The sequence below is a fragment of the Tiliqua scincoides genome, chromosome 4 (assembly GCF_035046505.1).
Source record: "Tiliqua scincoides isolate rTilSci1 chromosome 4, rTilSci1.hap2, whole genome shotgun sequence".
In the NCBI taxonomy this organism is placed as follows: domain Eukaryota; kingdom Metazoa; phylum Chordata; class Lepidosauria; order Squamata; family Scincidae; genus Tiliqua; species Tiliqua scincoides.
Genome location: NC_089824.1, coordinates 38,090,051 through 38,108,392, shown reverse-complemented (window position 1 = coordinate 38,108,392; position 18,342 = coordinate 38,090,051). Strand labels below are relative to the sequence as shown.

Genomic DNA, 18,342 nt, shown 5'->3' with positions numbered 1-18,342 from the left:
TGATAGCAGACAAGCAAAATGCACTGAGCCCTATGGAAAGTGAAACTGAGGCACATCACACATCTACTCACAAACAGATGACCATGCCTTGATCCACTGCAAAGGGCAGATCAAGAGGAATCCAATACCAACAGAATGGTCCCGATCAGATGAATGCAGCCCCCGAAAAACACCCGAGAAGGAAGTTCCTCCCTCTAAGCCAGGAGTGCCCAAACCCCAGCCCGAGGGCCATTTGCAGCCCTTGGTAACTCCCAATTAGGCCCGTGGGGAACCCCCAGTCTCCAGTGAGCCTCTAGCCCTCCAGGGACTTGCTAGAGCCCATGCTGGCCCGACACAACTTCTCTCAGCATGAGCGCGACTGTTCAACCTCTCTTATGATCTGTGGGACGAAAGCTCCCTCCACTGCTTGCTGTTTCATGTCTGTGATGCAGCACTGGCAGCGAAGGAAAGGTCAGTCTTGCTTTGTGAAAGGCCTTTCATAGGCCTTGAGCTATTGCAAGACTTCCATTCATTCATATGTTCCATCTCTAATATATTCGTCTATGTAAATATGAGTTGTAAATTCTTTTTTTCCCCTGGTCCCTGACAGTGTCAGAGAGATGATGTGGCCCTCCTGCCAAAAAGTTTGGACACCCCTGCTCTAAACTCACAAATGTAACCTCTGCTAATTGAGTAAGAGGCACTTTTTCAAGTGGGTGCTCCTCTTTTTTAGCAGGGGAAGAGTAACTGGCCCTCCTCACCCCAGCAGTGTCTTTTCTAGTGGCTACCTGCTGATGTTCTTTTGCATCTTTTTAGATTGTGAGCCCTATTGGGACTGGGAGCCATTAGTTATTTGATTTTTCTCTGTAAACTGCTTTGTGAACTTTTTGTTGAAAAGCGGTATATAAATACTGTTAATAATAATGAGCCCTATGGTAAGCAAAACTAAGATACATGGTCGGGTTTACTCACAAGTAAGCAAACATGCCTTGGCTTGTGTGAAAGGTCAGGCAAAAGGAAATGCAAGGCTACCAAGAATGCTTCCAATCTAATGAACATAGAGCTCAACAGGTGCTTCAGAATGCAGTCCCTCCCTCAATAGTACAGTAAAAAGAGGTTTGAGCTGATAAGTCTTTGTTTTTTTTAGTCTTGTAGAACTAGATGGGCCCTGATGCTAAAAGGTTTGGGTACCACTGCTTTATTGGTAAGGGTTGTTGTCTTTTCCAGATTCCTCTCCCCATCCCCCAAGAGAATGGAGCCTCATTTCCTCTCCTCCTCATTCTGGGGTTTTTATGCTTTCTAGAGGGAAGCTCTGAATCTCAATCCAGCCCAAACAAACAGTGTGTTGGATTTAAAATTGATTTTGTCCCAAATCATACTGAGCTGGCTTAAATATAAGAACTTAAAACTGGGCATTGGGTAGGGCTGAAAATATTACGGTGTTTTTTGGGGGGAGGGGGTTGAGATTTTTGCAACTTACAGAGAGAATTTACTTGGCAAAACAGGGTTCACTTACCCATCTCACCTCCCCTTATTTATTTATTTGTTTGTTTTACTTTAAGAACAAGTGTGTGCCACTTAACCGTTTGCTTAATGATGGACCGCATATAAGATGGTGGTCAAAGCACAATAAAGATGTTCTTAATAAAGCAATTGCGTCTTCTATAGCCTGCAGCAGAGAGGCTCTTAATGCAAAGAAGAGGCAATCTATCTCCAGTAGCTTGTGCAGTCAGCTAGTATCTGGCAGGGAGTGTCTGTTTACACAACAAATGCAATAGATTGAACTGAATGTTCACTTAATGACCTAATCGCATAACAGGGATCAAAGAACGTATCTCCATCATTAACTGGGGCATACCTGTATTTATAATTATTCAATTTAGGGCGTAATCCTAACCCCTTATGTCAGTGCTTTCCAGCTTTTATTTATTTATAGTCTGCCTATGTAGGGAAAATGGCACAATTTCAGTGCTTGCCATAGGCAATTCCATTACTTGCTGCATTCTCAGGGAAGCACTTCCTGCTTGATGATGTCACTTCTGGTCATGACATCACTTCTGGTGGGTCGGACAGATTGTCATTCTAAAAAATGGGACTTGGTGCTAAAAATTTGAGAACTGCTCTACAGAAATTCATAGCTTATATCTTACTTATCTCGTAAATTAAGCATGTGTTCAGTATTGTGGTTACTAAATACAATACAAATGTTTGTGTTTAATATTATCTTTATATATTTTTAGTATTTAAATTGCAAGGGAACCCTGGAACAGGCGTACCCTCCATATTCATGGATACCAGGGACACACTTTTAAAAGCTCTAGAAAGTAAATACTCAAAAATAGCTTTACCTATCACAGCGATGTGTTATGGGACAACCCTGAGCGAAGAGAAGGGCCCTCAAAATACAGCAGTTTCGCTATGCCACGATAGGCAAACGGCAGTTTTGCTGTGCCATGTGGCCTCTCGGTGCCTTGGAACACCTCTGGTCATGTCCAGAGGTCCAGTGAGGACTGACCACTGCTCCCCACTCATGGCCTCTGGCCGTTTGTCCTGGTAGCCACACCCCTTAGAATAACAGAGAGACTTTCACACCATTGTTCTGATGGATCATGAAATCTAACAGTGTAAGCCCTTGATAGGACTGGGCTGCCAGTTTTATAACCCACATTCTTTTAAAATCATCTTTTTATGTTCATTACTTTCAGAAAACATTTTAATCTTTTATTCTCCTCCTGAGAAAAAGTCAGAGCAAGTCTCATTCTCCTTAGAAGACTCTGCTGCATTTTACAGAGGTCTGTTTTTCAAAACACAAGGATGTAATTCTCATTTCCATTTGAAACAAAGTCCCAGGCTACAATTCAGTGCACCATTACTTAAGAATAACACCCATGGAAAGCAATGGGTCTACTTCTGAGTAAATAGGGTTGCAACTATGCGCAGCTGCACCTGCTCACAGGCATTCCTTGTTGCTTGCCTCTGCTGTAAATTGAATTGCACACTCCCTGTTATGTATTATATGTTATATGTAGAGCCTCTGGCACCTTAAAGAAGGATTTGATTAATGGTTCTCTTGCGGTGGTTCCCAACCGTTTCACTTGCATACCCCTTGGCAGCCTATTTCCATAAATTGTATCCCTCATATTAGCCAACTGTTTGTAATTAATATGAATAATATAAGCCCTAATCTCCTCTACATGAAAACCAGTACTTCACGTATTTATCAGTATTTTCTCTTTTTATATATTTATAAAATATATAAAAATATATACCTTTACAAAAAGGTGGTGAAGACCAGAATTTAAAAAGAATAAAAATGTATCTTACGATCTTTTACTATGTTTTTAATAAATTAGAGGCTACAGTTCTTAGGTAACAGTTAGTGGTAGGTTATTTTTCAGGATCTGGCCTGGGGTAAAATCAGACAAAACTATAGTCAGACACCCCCCTAAGTTTAACCCCTGATTTATCCGAGGGTCATAGAAAATTCCATGATTGTTGGCTCAAAACCTGCCCTCGACTTATCTGCGGGGTCGACTTATGGGTGAGTGTCTGCGGTGATCAAATGCAGAGCTTCTGTTGCTAGTCACAACCATTAATTTCCAAATAATCACTGAGAAGTGAAAACATGAGAATAGCTAGTTGTATATGTACTAGAATTTCTGGTTCAATGCAAACATCTGGTAAGGTATAGTCAAAGAGAGGTGCAAATCACAGATGAATGTTAATAAAGCTTAATATAAAATGGAAATACCATCATGGTAGATCATATATTCCAATTCTGAACATGAATGTCAGGGTACAAAAACTATCAGCATGTCATTTTAAAATGCTCACCAGTCACTCCCTTTATTCTGAGGGGAAGAAGTAGTTGAAAAACAGGAAAGTTCACTCACCGTGCATGTCTTGGCTTATTTTCCAGTTAAGCTGAAAAGCCACAATTGAATACTTATGTGAAAGAAGGTTTTTGTTTTCCTCTCCTTCTTTACAGAACATATTAAGGCATACACAGAGATCTCTTAGAGTTAAATCAGGTAGATCTTTTTTTTCCAAGGGATAATAACTTTTCAAGTCAGGATTGCAAAGTTTTGAGTGTCACTGTTACTGCATTTCCCTGCCTGTTTCCTGTTATAAAAACTGCAATCTATCAGCAATGATCTTTTCTAGTTTCAAAGAATACATCAAGAAATAGTTGGAACCGATCACTTTGAGGTGTGTGCTAGTTTGCTAACATTAGCTAGTAGTAATGAAATAAATGATAGTTACAAGTGTGTACAAGCCATCTCCAACTATAATATTTAAAAAAAAATTAATGGCCTTTTCAGACTTTCCCTTTTAGACTATTGCTTTTAGAGCAATATCAAGACTATGGTTATGAGACACAGACATCTTTAGTCAAGTACAACGTAATGTACTTACATTACAAAGAAATCATTTCCCCTCATTACTAAACACAAATATTATGTGACTAGGGAAGTGCAATTTCCTCCCTTGCACACATCCAATGCAAATACGTAGTGTGAGAATATGATTATGATTATTCTTTTGCATCTTTTTAGATTGTGAGCCCTTTTGGGACAGGGAGCCATTTAGTTATTTGATTTTTCTCTGTAAACCACTTTGTGAACTTTTTGTTGAAAAGCGGTATATAAATACTGTTAAAATAATAATAATAATAATAATAATAATAATAATAATAATATGAAGAAGAAGAAGAAGAAGAAGAAGAAGAAGAAGAAGAATCATATCAGCATCTACAGACTAGTGTCCATGACACCACTAACATGATAGTTATATCTATGATGCTCAAACAGGGGAAAATGTGGTAGGGGGGCTTATGAAATTCACAGGATTCAATCACTGATTTCCTCTAATTTTAGCTAAAACTAAAACTTAGCACTCTTAAAAACGGTTTTAGCCCTCTAAAACAATGGTTCCCAAACTTGGGAAATCTGAGAAACACTAAGTCTATGCAGGGATGGGGAGAAGACAGTGATGTGATCCCCAGGATCGTGCCACTGCAGGGAAGAGAGGGGGGTTTCCACTTACCTCTGTCTGTGCCGGCCTCTGAGGGGTGTGGGGAGCCTATATAGGGCTCCCCAAGTCAAGCAGCTTCCATTGTGAAACCGAAAGTGGTTTCCAATAGTTTTTTTTTTTTTTTTAACTTTTCTAACGTTTGGAGAGCCCTGCAGAGGCCGGCACAGGTGGAGGTAAGTAGAAATCCCCCATCCCCGTCAGTGGTGCGATCCTGGGTATTGCATTGCTGCCTTCCCCCGCCCCATCCCTTAAACGGCCAGGGACAAGTGCTTTCTAGGCTGGTGGGTCATGACCCACAAGGAACCACTGCTCTAAAAGAAGTCACTGTGGGGGCAGGGGAGCTATATACCAATGGGCCAAATGGACCAGGCGCACTCTGTAGTTCAAGCAGTGTACATGCAGAATGAACAGGGAATATAACAGATTTTTATCCATGGTCTTTATTCATTGATGTTGTGTCACTTTTGTCAGTGTGAGTGGCCTAGCACTATTTTTGAGTAGATAAAAATCTAAACATTCAGCAAGATTCCTTCACTGCAACCAATGGTGGTACATGGTACAAAAACCATATCTGTGATGCAACTGGCCTTAAGAAAGCCTACAGTGTAATCCTATGCATAATTCCCTGGTAGTAAACCCCAATCATCACAGAGTAACTTACTTCTGAATAAGCCTGTATAGGAGTGGATTGCAAGGTACCTGCCAGATGGGAGGATGAAAACTTTGATTCATACCATACCTACTGCCCCACTCTTCAGCAGTAACTTACTGTGTACCCAATCCTATCCAATTTCCAGCACTGATGCAGTTGCAATGCAACCCCGAGTTAAGGGAAAAAAACATTCGTTTAACTTGAAGAGGCCTCCATGATTGCCCCACCACCACCACAGAATGCAGCACATGCCCCATTGACACAACTGCATCAATGCTGAAAAGTTGGATAGGATTGGGCGCCGAATTGATGTGCTTTATTTATATTTATAACGGAGTCTAGATCCGTTTCCAGGCAACCCAAAACACTGCAAAAAGGCTCGCCCAGGCAGGGAATAGTCCTGGAGCCCTGGAAGAGGTTCCCCTTGCAAAGGAACAATAACATTCCTGGAGCTCCTGAGCCAGCAGGGCTGAAGAGGGGAAGGGGGGGCAAGAACCTCTGTAGCCAGAACACGTGCAGTGAGGTGGAGGTGGAGGTGGAGCTCTCTCTCTCTCTCTCTCTCTCTCTCTCACTCACACACACACACAGGGGCAGGTGCCATAGCAAGAGGGGACTGCTTTAAAAGAGAAGAAAGAACCCAGGGAGTGTTTGCCAAATTCCCCCCCCCCCACGCCCTGAGATGGTGCAGGCTATCAGAAAAGCCTTCCCACCAAGCAAAGCATGTGACTTACAGCCCAATCCTCTCCACACTTTCCTGGGAGCCCAATCCTCTCCACACTTTCCTCCCCATTGACTGGAATGGGACTTACTTCTGAGTAGAAATGCATAGGGCTGGACTCTTAAAAGATCAGCATCCCACCTGTGAAAGAAGCCGGAAGCTGGCAATGGGGAGGGCTCAGGAGGGGGAGGAGAGAAGATTGCTTTAAAAAAAACCCAGGGAGTGTTTGCCAAATTCCCCCCCAGATGATGCAGGCTCTTGGGAAGCCTTGGAGAGACAGGTGACGGTGAGCAGAGAGCCAGACTACAAGTCCCAGAATGCTTCGGGGCAGAGGAGTTTCCATGATGGTGGTTGGGAGGGTTGCAGGAGCGGCAGCAGCAAAGAGGAAGAGGAGAAGAACCTGCAGCACTGTTGGGAGGCCGCCTGGGACACAGAGGCTTCCCAAGCAAGCTCACCATTCCAACTGTGAAAGAAGCAGGACAGCTGGCAACAGGAGGGCTGAGTATGGAGGGGAGGGGAGGGAATTGAGAACAGCTGCCTTAGTTTCCTTCCAAGTTGAAGTGTCAGGCTGCAGCCTATTTGCTCTGTGGACTCTAACTCTATGAACTCAGCACAACGCATTTTTTGTTAATCACGACGAGTCACGGAACGGAACTAACACAAATAGGCTCTACCTGTATTTGCACATACTATGCAGTGCATGTTCCTGACAATAGCAGAATTGCTCTGTTTCTTACTACTGTCAGTTGCATTCTATTGGGCATGCTTGAAGCTTTCAGACTCTAGAATTCAGAGAAGCTACCAATTTCCTAATCACCATTTAAAACACTGAAGTTGCCTATAGTCTAATGAACTCATGTCCACAATACAATACGCAAGAATAAAGTACACTTTCAAAGTATGAAAACCAAGTCAACTCTACAAAACACTGAAAAGTCTTACTGCTATCTTAAGCATTTTCTAGCATTTATTAAAACAAAACAAAAAAACAGTTCATTCTAAGAACCCGGGGGGGGGGGGGAGAGAGAGAGAGAGAGAGGAGAGAAAGAGAGAAATTCCTATGAGAAATTTGTTAAGGATGGCATGTAGTACTTTATCACATTGTAACTCTGCACCATGTTACCAATATACATGTAGCCTATTTGTTTAATAGTAGGAGGATTTTGACACATCAACTGATTGCAGATATTATTCATTCAAATCCTTTTACATTATGTTCTTGACTAAAGGGACAGTATCTTGTCCCTTTGCTGGAGACAATTCCATAGCATCGTTTTTGCAACTGAACAACTTTTCTTCCAGTCATATATTGCAAGCACTTCCTTTTGGAGTTCTGCCATAGCAAACTCTATTTCAGCAGGTTATATGGTCTTTAATGCTTTGACTCAGTGTGGCAATAGGACTAGCATTATCATTTTTCTTTTAACACTAGTCATTTGGAGGTGGGAAATGCTTTCTAAATCCTAAATCCAGCAGGGAAATGGTTAGTTATGATGTGCATACCATTTAGGGAAGAAGATTTAGAATGTTGGGGAAAAGCAACAATTGGGCCCAACACTGTGGAAATTGCTACAGTATTGCTCCTTTCATATCACTCCGGTAATGTGAGAATGGCTGGACCATGTAGGAAGAAACTACATAGATCTGATGGAACTGGCCTATGCCAGTATCACTGTGAAACTAATGCTGTCATGAGGAGAGTCAAGAGTCACGTGCTCTGGACCTTCACATGTCATGCAAACAGTTTAAAAAGGCAAATGAAAAAGAAAGTTTATTCTTTATATATCTTATTTATATTCTTTATATATAAAAAATGAAGTTGTGCATCACTTCCAGTTTATAAAAATGGTCAAATACTGTAATTAAAACTGATTAACTGAACATCAATTCGACAACCATGTTTTGCTTATGCCACTAGCACTTGAAAACTGTCATACTTCACTTTTTACTTTCAATACAAAATCAGAGTTTAACATTTTCTAATTGTATAGATTTCTTCCCCACATCATCATACATTTAATACATAATACATATATTATATGTATGTATTTACATTATATGTAAATAAGAGATAGTGTTTTGTACTTACTCTACCATATCTGTTAGCATACGATCCTGTAAGCAAGGAATGGAAAATGATGATTGTCTCATCCAAATCCCAAATGAATACTCTCTGTAAAAAGATAACCAAATCAATGGGTCCCTCTGTGGAGTTGATAAGTAAAACGGAAAAAAAATAGATGTGTTCAATAGATTCATAAGTAAGGAAATTATTCTGAAAGCTAGACTATATGTTAAAGCTATGTTTTTCTCAATATTAAAAAAATATATACCCTCTCGAAAGTGAGTGAATTAAGACTTCAATACAACATGGGGTTGTATCCAAAGAAAGCTAGCTATGACTACGCATCACTGAAATAAATGATATGTTACTCATGACTAACTTGAGTCCCATTCATTTCAATGATACTTAGTGATGACTAACATTCTTGCGATACAACCTATGAATACTTATATAAATTATAATTACAAGTGACAGCCTATGGAGCCCTCATCCAGTGGTTCTTCAGATTGACTAGAGGGCAAGAAGCCGTGTTTCTTATCCCTTAGACTTTATCCTTTCCTTGTGGGCAAAGAGTTGGTGTCTACGCAATTGCCAGAATATTTCCTGGAGGTGTAAGGGAAGTGTCTATATGTTACCCTCATTCTGATAGGTTTGAGACACAAACATTTTTGGCGAAATGTCAGAATGAACAGCTCCTAAGATTTCTGACCTCTCTCTGCCTTTTTCCTGCTCTTCGAATCCACACACTCCCCTTTGAGGTCACAAATAGATTGATAACAAATATTCAGCGATAAATGCAGTAAATACGTCTTATTTGTGTCTGTGAGAGGTCAGCCACTGTTATGGAACAAGAGTTTTTATGTGGATAGGCTTGGTCAAGCAATAGATTTAGGGAGATTTCCTCCTGGCAGGAAGATGTACAACTGTCGTGGGTCTGAGACAAAAGATGGGGAAAGCTATGGCTCTTCAGAGGGAAAACACAAAATAGGGAAAGATAATTCTGAAGGGAAAAGCGCTCCCTTGTGAAGATGACAAAAGTGTAGGAGTGTAATGGGTTTTAGACGGGATCAGGGCCAGCCTGTCCACGAGGCCAACTAGGGAGGCTGCCTCAGAAAACAGATTGGTATGTTGTGTCCACCTTCACCTGCCTCACTCCTCCTTATCTAACTTCCTAGACTGAAAAAGGAAAAAGGGAATGGAAAAAGGGAATTGGGCAGGAGGTAGAGCTGCCATAAAGCCTGAAGATTTGACATCTGAAGGTCACCAGACCACCAGAAGTTTCTGTGAGCAGTGAGACCTGGAGAGCTTACAAGCCAAGCCCTTTTGGGTGAAAGCCAAAAGAAGTCAGCTCTAGGTCCTTCTGTCAGCGTGGGAGGCAGCATGTGGCCAGAATGTTTCACCAGTCTATGAGAATCTACCTGGATTGTAGATCATTCTTGAAAGACAGAACTTATTTGTTATTGTAAAAAACCCTTCAGGGATTTAGAAAAAAGCTTGCCTGTGTAAACTGCCTTGAATAAAGCCAAAGGAGAAATCCAATGGCCAGAAAGGCAGTATATAAAATACTAGTTATTATTATTAGTTATTAAAAAGAATAGGGCATGTGAAGGAGAGTGGTGGACTACAGTGTCTCAGATAGTCTACTGATGGTCTACTCTCTTCCTTGCTTTGTCTTCTGCTCCATTCCACCACTGGTGTTTCAAGGAGGAGGGCAAAATGCAGGCGTGCAAACTCTGATGTAAAGTGGCCCCTCCCCTTGCCTTCAAGTCATGGCTATGAAAGCCATTGCTGTGAAAGCTTCACTTCTGCAGCCGTGACCAGCTCTTAAGGGAAGGGGCTACTTTACACCAGAGTTGGTGTAGCAGGCAACACTTAGCGTTTTGCACCCGTCCCCCAGGAATGCCAGTGCATTCCACTTTTCCTTTTCTAATCCAGGGAGTGGGAGGAGCAGCAGCGGTTGGAGCTCAACCATGAAAGTGAAGATTGTACTAGCATGCAACCTTAAGAGCCAGAAGTTCTTGGGCACGTCCTTGCCGGAATGTATAACTTTACTTTCATTTTATGGAGTTTCATGCATTAAAATACACTTTTCTGCAACTCTCAGTCTGTTAGGCAAGCCTCTCAAAGCCTTCTGGTGCATATGAGACAATAAATAAAGAAAATAGCTATTGCATGTACAATACCTCTAGGTCAGAGTCAGGTGGTGGTGAAGGATTATTATTCCTTCTGCCTCGGCCACGTGATTTGCCATCTGAGCTGCGACGCAACCTGTCTGCATCTGAATCTTTAATGGGTGTTGCTGGGCTGTGGATTGTGCTGTACTCTGCTGCAGAAATGAAATTTGCTTATACTTTAGTTTAGTTGTAGTTATTTCAATGCTATTACTTGAAGTATGACTAACTGACTTTTGGCCACATAAAATCTCAGAGGGTTCTCGCACACTATAATATGCAAGTGTTAATGCTGATAGACTAATGAATATACAAGTCAGAAATCTTCTGATATACAATTAAGATATAAACACAATAAAACAATGTTTCCCAAATTGTAGGTTGTGAGCCAATTTTTGGTGCGTTGCAAAAATATTTTTGAAACATTTAAAGAAAAAAACTTTGCAAGTACCCTTGCACAGTTTGCAGAAGAAAATTGTTGGTTGGACAAGTGGTATGAAGTAATTTTCATATCCCCAAATTAAAAATGTCACATTTTCCAATTGGCATGCAGTAGATCACAAGTGAACCCAGTTTTAGCCTTTTGTCTGACTTGGAAATCCTAAACTATCTTGCTCTCTAGTTTAGCCTTCTGTGTACCCTGGAATGACTGAAAAGGTTTGGGGGAACAGTCCCTGAACTACATCTCTAGGGAGAGTCTAGCAAAGCCATTTTCAACCACTGTACAGTGGCATACTGGTATGCCGTGAATGGATTGCAGGTGTGGCCTCAGGAGTCTGGGGGAGGGTCATTTATTAGTCAGGCATGGTGTGCCTGGTCAATTGTCAAAAAACTTGTGGTGTGCCTAGATAATTTTAGATCCTTGTGAGTGCTGCGAGACAGTTGAAAATCACTGGTCTGGCAAATGGTCACACACACGCGCGCCAAGGTCTCTAGCAGTCTTGGGATCACAGGATCTTAATTACTATTAATTATTGTTAATTAATAAAATATTATTCCTTTCTAGATCTGTTTCTTCTTGTAGTGTAGTGGTTCTCAAACTCTTAGCACCGGGACCCACTTTTTAGAATGAGAATCTATCAGGACCCAACGGAAGTGATGTCATGACTAGAAGTGACATCATCAAGCAGGAAAATCTTTAGCAATCCTAAACTACAATTCTACCCACACTTACCCAGGAATAAGTCCCATTTACTATCATTGTTAAAAGTATATATATAGTAGCCTGTTAAAAGTACAGATGTTTAACATTTTCCCAAATGCAGTCACATCCCATAGAAGCATCAAGTCTAATATATTAAAAATAAAATATTGAAATGAACGGGGACCCACCTGAAATTGGCTCGCAATTTCCTAGTGGGTCCCAATCCACAGTTTGAGAAACACTGTTCTAGTGGGTCTCAGTGCTAAAAGGTTTAGGAAGCACTGCAGCAAAATTCCCCTTTTCTTAAAAAATTTGAAAGGATATTTCTTTAAAAAAAAACACAACTAAATAAATGCCCCCACACATATTTATATATATATTTTCAAAAATTCAAGGAGCATGATCCTTCCAAGTCACTGTGCTGTAGTGGAAAGAGTGGTTTATTTGGGGTCTTGGATTTGAATTCTCACTTTCTCATGAAAGCTCACTGCTTGGATGACCTTGGATCAGTCACTCTTTCAGACTGAACTACCTCACAGGATTACTGTAAGAATAAAATGGGATAACTAGCCTGTATGTTACCCTGAACCATATTGGAAAAAATGGGATTCAAATCATGGGTCTAAAAAAGGGTTCACCATTTGCTGATCCATCCTGGGAATTCAGTCTGGTTTTTCTGCAACTCGGGGAAAGGTCTTCCAGTTGCTTCCTTTATATATAGATAGGATGATTTCTAACTTCAGTAGACTCAATTAAATATAATAACAATAACAATTTAAAGAATGGATTGCTGTGACCAGGGCGAGATTTTTCAGCAATCTCAGCGGCAGAGCTGAAGAAAAAAAGCATAAGAAGGGACCTAGTTCATCTTCAGTTGTGCCTGCCCCCAAGAAATCTTGGAAATACTAACCCTTTCTGGTAACCATACGTATAGGAAATATGAAGTAAAATCCCTTAGAAACACAGTACTTTAAGGTACATTCGCCCCACCACCACGTCCAAAATGCACTACTCCAAACTTAACCTTCATCCACAGCTTCTTGTGTTTTACTGAACATAGTGTGAAAAACCCATTTCAGCCCAATCAAGGGTTAAGATTTTGTCAGAAGCTGTCCTTCAGGTTCCTCTGCTTTTTGAAGTGAGGTGTTTGGTGACCATGGAGAGGATCTTTTCAGTTGTGGCACCACTCTTTCCCTGGAAACCTTGCCTGCCAAGAGGCCTGATGACTTGTAGCACTAGGCAAAAACATTTTCTTTCGCCCACACCTTCCAGCATACCACCTAATTGGTATTAACTGCCATCTGATTAATCTGCTACTTTTTGTTTCTGTTGACTTTTATTTATCAGTTTCTGTTGAATTTTATTGTTTTGTTGTAATTAAATGCTTTCATCTTATACTGTTCTGAGCCATACCAGGAGTTTTTAAAATACTCTTCTAGACCTCAAACCAGTCAACTAAATACTGTATATGGAAATAATTTGAATTCTGTACAAAAAAAGCTCAGTATGGGGGGGGAAAACTATCTTTACAATCATGCAATGAGCTTTTATTATCTACTAAACAAAACGAGTTTGAATTATGGTAAACAGAGAACGAAAAGAAAACCATGCAGATGTATATCGTGGCCTCTGTCATCAATGACTATAAATGCTTGGTAGTCATTATGCATCAGCTATTACTGGTAGCCTAACCATCTAGTTAAAGTATCATCTCACTTTACCATTTTTGGGGAGAGAGACCTAGAAAATTCCAGGTAAGTATTTCTGACAGGTCAAGATTTTCCAACAGCAGAATGGCAAGTATTTTGGTCAAACAGGTTCTGCTTAGCATTCAAAGCAGTATAATAGTTTATTACCTGAAGACAGTGAACTTTCAGAGAGAATAGATAATCACAGGTTAATTATGTGCTGCCATAATAACCCTCCCAATAACATCTCCCAAGTACAATAACTGTTCAAAGTCCTTCCTATACTTACTTTAGTTTTGCATAACATTATTGCATTTAACATGTTTATCAGAACCTTGAGATTCAATTTATTTTATCCAGTTTTCCTACAATACTCAAGAGGGTTTAAACAGTATTGGAATTTTAAAAGAAACACACACAAGGGCACAGATGTATCATTTAGTTTCAGGTGAAAAAGGTCACCTCCTTATACTGGTGGAGGTCAAAGTTATGCTTTAAGACTCCAAGTAAAAACACCCACCAAGAATCTCAACTCCACTGCTACAACTAAGTCTATAAGGACAAGACACTCCACAGGTAAGCAAGAAAACAACAGTCATGCTTCAAGGCAGAAGCCATGGCCACACTCCATCTCTCTTGCATGATTTCCTAGGGGGTATAGAGCACTCAAACATCCACGGCCTTTCTCTGCAATATGGAGAATCCTCCGTTATTCAATAAAGCCGGCTTTATTCATAGCTGTAGCTTCTATATTAGTGTTTCTCAAACTGTGGGTCAGGACCCACTAGGTGGGTTGCGAGCCAATTTCAAGTGGCTCTTCATTCATTTCAATATTTTATTTTTAATAGACTTGATGCTACCATGGTATGTGACTGCATACCATGACCTGTACTTTAAAGACCTGTACTTTAAACAAATTGCTATGTATATTCTTTTAACAATGATAGGCAATGGGACTTACTCCTGGGTAATAGTGGGTAGGATTGCAGCCTAGGATTGTTAAAAATTTAGCTGCTTGATGATGTCACTTCCGGTCATGACATCACTTCCATTGGGTCCTGACAGATTCTCATTCTAAAAAGTAGGTCTTGGTGCTAAATGTGTGAGAACCACTGTTCTATGTCTAATCTACATGGATATATTTTCTACAGACAAGACACAGTTTAGGTATACAGACAAGGGTAGACCCTGCGGCTCACAAATTCCAAAAACCCAGGTAAGCGTCTACCATACAGCAGTGAAAGCAATAAGTAACACAGCCACCCGGATGCTGAACACCAAACACTCAGCTTCACCCATTGCCACTGCTAACCAAAACACTCATGGATTAGTTTCCTTTCAGGACATGAGATAAGCAAAAACAAACAAACTGCAGGTAAAGATCTAACACAACTCCTTTCAATAGATGGGTGAGTTTTGACTTATGTCTGCATTATCACCTTAAGCAGATGAACAAACTTGAACACATAGAAATCAGGCCTGCCAATGAAAGACAGGGAAGCTAGGCTGAAGCATACACAATGGAAGAGAACATAGTGCCCTTTGTTACTCATTAATCCCACTGTTAATACTGTATTCCTAATCGCACAATCCTATGCCAACCTATTTAGGAGTATGTGTCACTGCAACTTACTCCCAGGTAACTGGATATAAGATTGCAGCTTTAAAGAACTAAATCCCTCATAGTACAATCTACATCTCAGTGCGGGAATTTGGGTAGGATTGGGCTCTAAAGCTTCAATCTTATACAAGATTACCTGAGACTTACTCCTAAGTAATTGTGTATAAGATTGCAGCTTTAGAGTTCAATCCTAACCAAATTCTCATGCTGTGGTACAGAGGCTGCTGGAAATTTCTTTGAGGCAAGGCAACCTTCGTCCCCTTATGCCGGCAAAGACCCAGTTACTCTGGGCTGAGTCAATTCAGCTACTGGGATCATTGAAATTGCTGATGGAGGTCCAAACAGTTCCATGTCAGGCTTTCAGGTTAAGGAGGGGGACAGGATATGGCAGAAACCTCCTCCACAGTTCCTGTCCTCTTCCAGGCCTGATTTGCCCTCCCCTTGCCATCTTGCAGAAAGCCTACCAGCTCAGGAGAGTGCTGGTCTCTTAACAGGTGGTGGGAAACTGTCACAGGACTTTTTGCCTGCAGGATGGGCCTCTGCGCTGATGCAACATGCCTTACGGCACATTTGCAACAGTGCATGTGCTCGTTCCGCCAATAGAGGCTGGCAAAGGTTTGGGCTGTCCCTTTTTTCAGATAATCAGACAGTCATTCAACACACAGAGGGAAATACTTCCTCCAATTTTTGTGACACAGCAGCAGTCAATCCTCTGCAGGGCTGCCCCTTTTGCAAACACAGTAGAGGACATTTTGTGGACAAAGCATTGGCATAAAAATAGGTCATAATTTTATTCACTATTTAACTGGATCGTCTGTAACAAATACATACATCCTACCTAACATAACTTACAGTGCAGGTATCCTGGGTAGAGGATGACAGAATCAACAACCAATTTGTCCTCTACCCTCTCTTAGTGAATTAACCCCAACTCAAAACCAGAAGCTGTTCCTTGCCTCACACCCAAATAACATAATGAGGAAAGCCAAGCCCGAGTAATCCCCCACTCCATTCAGTTCTGTGTGGATGAATCAAGCATGGCCCAAGGGGTGCCATGTCCCACCTCTTCAGGCAGCAACTCCTGACAAGTGGTCTGAAGAACACCATCTGCCCTTCACTTGATACCTCAGGATGCTCAACAAATTTTCTGTTTGGTGCGATTACCTGCACTATCCCTGCCAGTTGTTATCAAAGGGAGTATAAGGAGAGGAAAGACCTAATTAAAGGGTACTTGCTGCTATTTATGTTGCTCTTAGACCAACACTAAAGAATAGGGTAACAAAAACTCCAACTTGATAACCCCAAGACCAATGTGGGTTAGGGAGAAAAAAAATTCCTATTCAGCCCCAAAGTGGCTGGCAATCACGTACTGCTTGCCAAAAGGTGGGTGCGACACAGAATTCAAACTGAGCTGGGTAGTGGGTCATTCAGCCTATATGCTGGCTTAGCATTGACACCCCCCCCCCCACTGGATCATAAAACCACAAATAGAGCCTATCTCCCTACCTGCTAGCCCACAACATCACCTCCCTAGCCAACCACTTAGTAGCAACTGAGTAAGACCACAATTTGTTCTAGCAGAGGTTCTTTCTGAAGTGTGTATCAGACAGCAATGAAATAGATGACTACTAAGTAAGGAGATGCAGTGCTAGAAAGTGCTAACATATTACTGTTTTACTCCTGTGTGTCATACAGTTTTCAAAGGAATTTGAACAGCATAAGAACAGAAAGATTGGCAACATTATTCCTCTGCGATGTGATCACAGCTTACTCCACAACTGAGCAGCATGTGCATGTTCATTACTCATTTTACTTATGAGTAGCTGAACATGCCTCAGTCCACTTTGAAGGACTGGCCAAGGGGAACACAACAGCACCAGAGTGGTCATCACAGATTACAAGCCATGATTCTTAATGTGCAACCTCCTGATTTTAGAAGTGGATTACCTCAGAATGCCAGATGCAAGGGATGGCACTAGGATGCAGGTCTCTTGTTGTCTTATGTGCTCCCTGAGGCATTTGGTGGGCCACTGTGAGATACAGGAAGATGATGGGCCTGACCCAGAGGGCCTGTTCTTATGTTCTTGTAAAAGAGACTGCGCCGCATTTGGAGGGCACTATGGTAGCTATACTGGGACCAGCTCAGGTCCATTAACTGCGGATATCAACAGCTTCTGTTTTCCCTTTTAAGTTAAGGCACGTTTACACGGACTACTACTACTCTGGGCTATTATGGGGAAGGTCATGTATGCCTCCCATATTCCATTCCAGTCTGCTTCCTCTATCTGCACAGACAAGGAACATGAGAACCTATAGGTACCCCTTCATGTGTATGTGCACTGTGTTTGTGGTAGACTGGACAGACTCCGTTATATACTTTTTTTCCCTACAAGTGTATGGACAAGATTTTCAGAAACATCTTTTTGGTTAAGAAACTGTCTGCCTAATACCAGACAGAGCATTCCTTTAATGAAAAGTAGAAGCCGCTAATTATTAAATCGAAAACATTTCTGCAACCATTTAATTTTAATTAATATCCGTACAATACATTTGATATATAAACAGAAGGACAATCTAACTATAGAGATTTTCAATTCAATCTAGTAAGAAGCAGCTAATTACAATATGCAAAAAGTTGAAAATATGCAAAAAGCTGCAGAAACTATTGAGTCTTTTGTAATTTCTGTTTCCTTTTTTTGGTACTGTCATTTATAGATTACTTAAGGTGAAAATTATAGGAAAACCTCTATTTGTAACCTAACTCACTTTTTCAATACTGTGCGAGTACTACCATAAACACAGGATTCTTTTAAAATATCTTTCAAGTAAAAAAATTTGGCTTATAGGGATAATAAAATTTGTGCAATTACCTGCTGTAGGATCTGTAACTGCTTGACTTGTGATGCCAGATGGTGGTTCTTGAAGCTGGTATGTCGCATTGGAGGAAGGGGTCGTTGGACTGGTGCTGCTGCTTGTCATATAATGTGAAGGATATGGAGAACTGTTATAATACTGTGCATATTGACCCTGGCCAAAGCTGGGGTAAGATGGATATTCCTACAAAACAGAGAGGAAAAGCTACATTAGTCTTTCCCATCAATATGCTGTGACTTTTTAGTATGTATTCCAAAGTATAAGTGCAAACATATGCCTCAACTTTCTGTGCCTTGGATACCACACAGCAGAAAGTCATAACAATTTTAAGTGGTAGATTCAAATTTTACATGCTTCTGGTATTTATTTTGCATAAACAGGAAACTAAATTTTAAA

The 18,342-nt window shown here is 40.9% G+C and overlaps 1 protein-coding gene across 7 annotated transcripts in view; it reads right to left on the bottom strand.

Annotated features, from left to right (window-relative positions):
• EYA1 (EYA transcriptional coactivator and phosphatase 1) overlaps nt 1–18,342 on the bottom strand; it is a 113,654-nt gene that overhangs the window by 50,763 nt on the left and 44,549 nt on the right. For 5 of the 7 annotated variants that reach the window (XM_066622872.1, XM_066622873.1, XM_066622874.1 and 2 more), the window contains exons 7-9: nt 17,943–18,129; nt 10,632–10,771; nt 8,473–8,556 (exon numbers count right to left, since the gene is read on the bottom strand). In XM_066622872.1, the coding sequence (XP_066478969.1) occupies nt 8,473–8,556; nt 10,632–10,771; nt 17,943–18,129 (411 nt within the window). Of the gene's footprint in view, nt 1–8,472; nt 8,557–10,631; nt 10,775–16,598; nt 16,603–17,942; nt 18,130–18,342 lie in introns of all 7 variants that reach the window. The other 2 variants (XM_066622875.1, XM_066622868.1) reach the window with 2 other exon arrangements.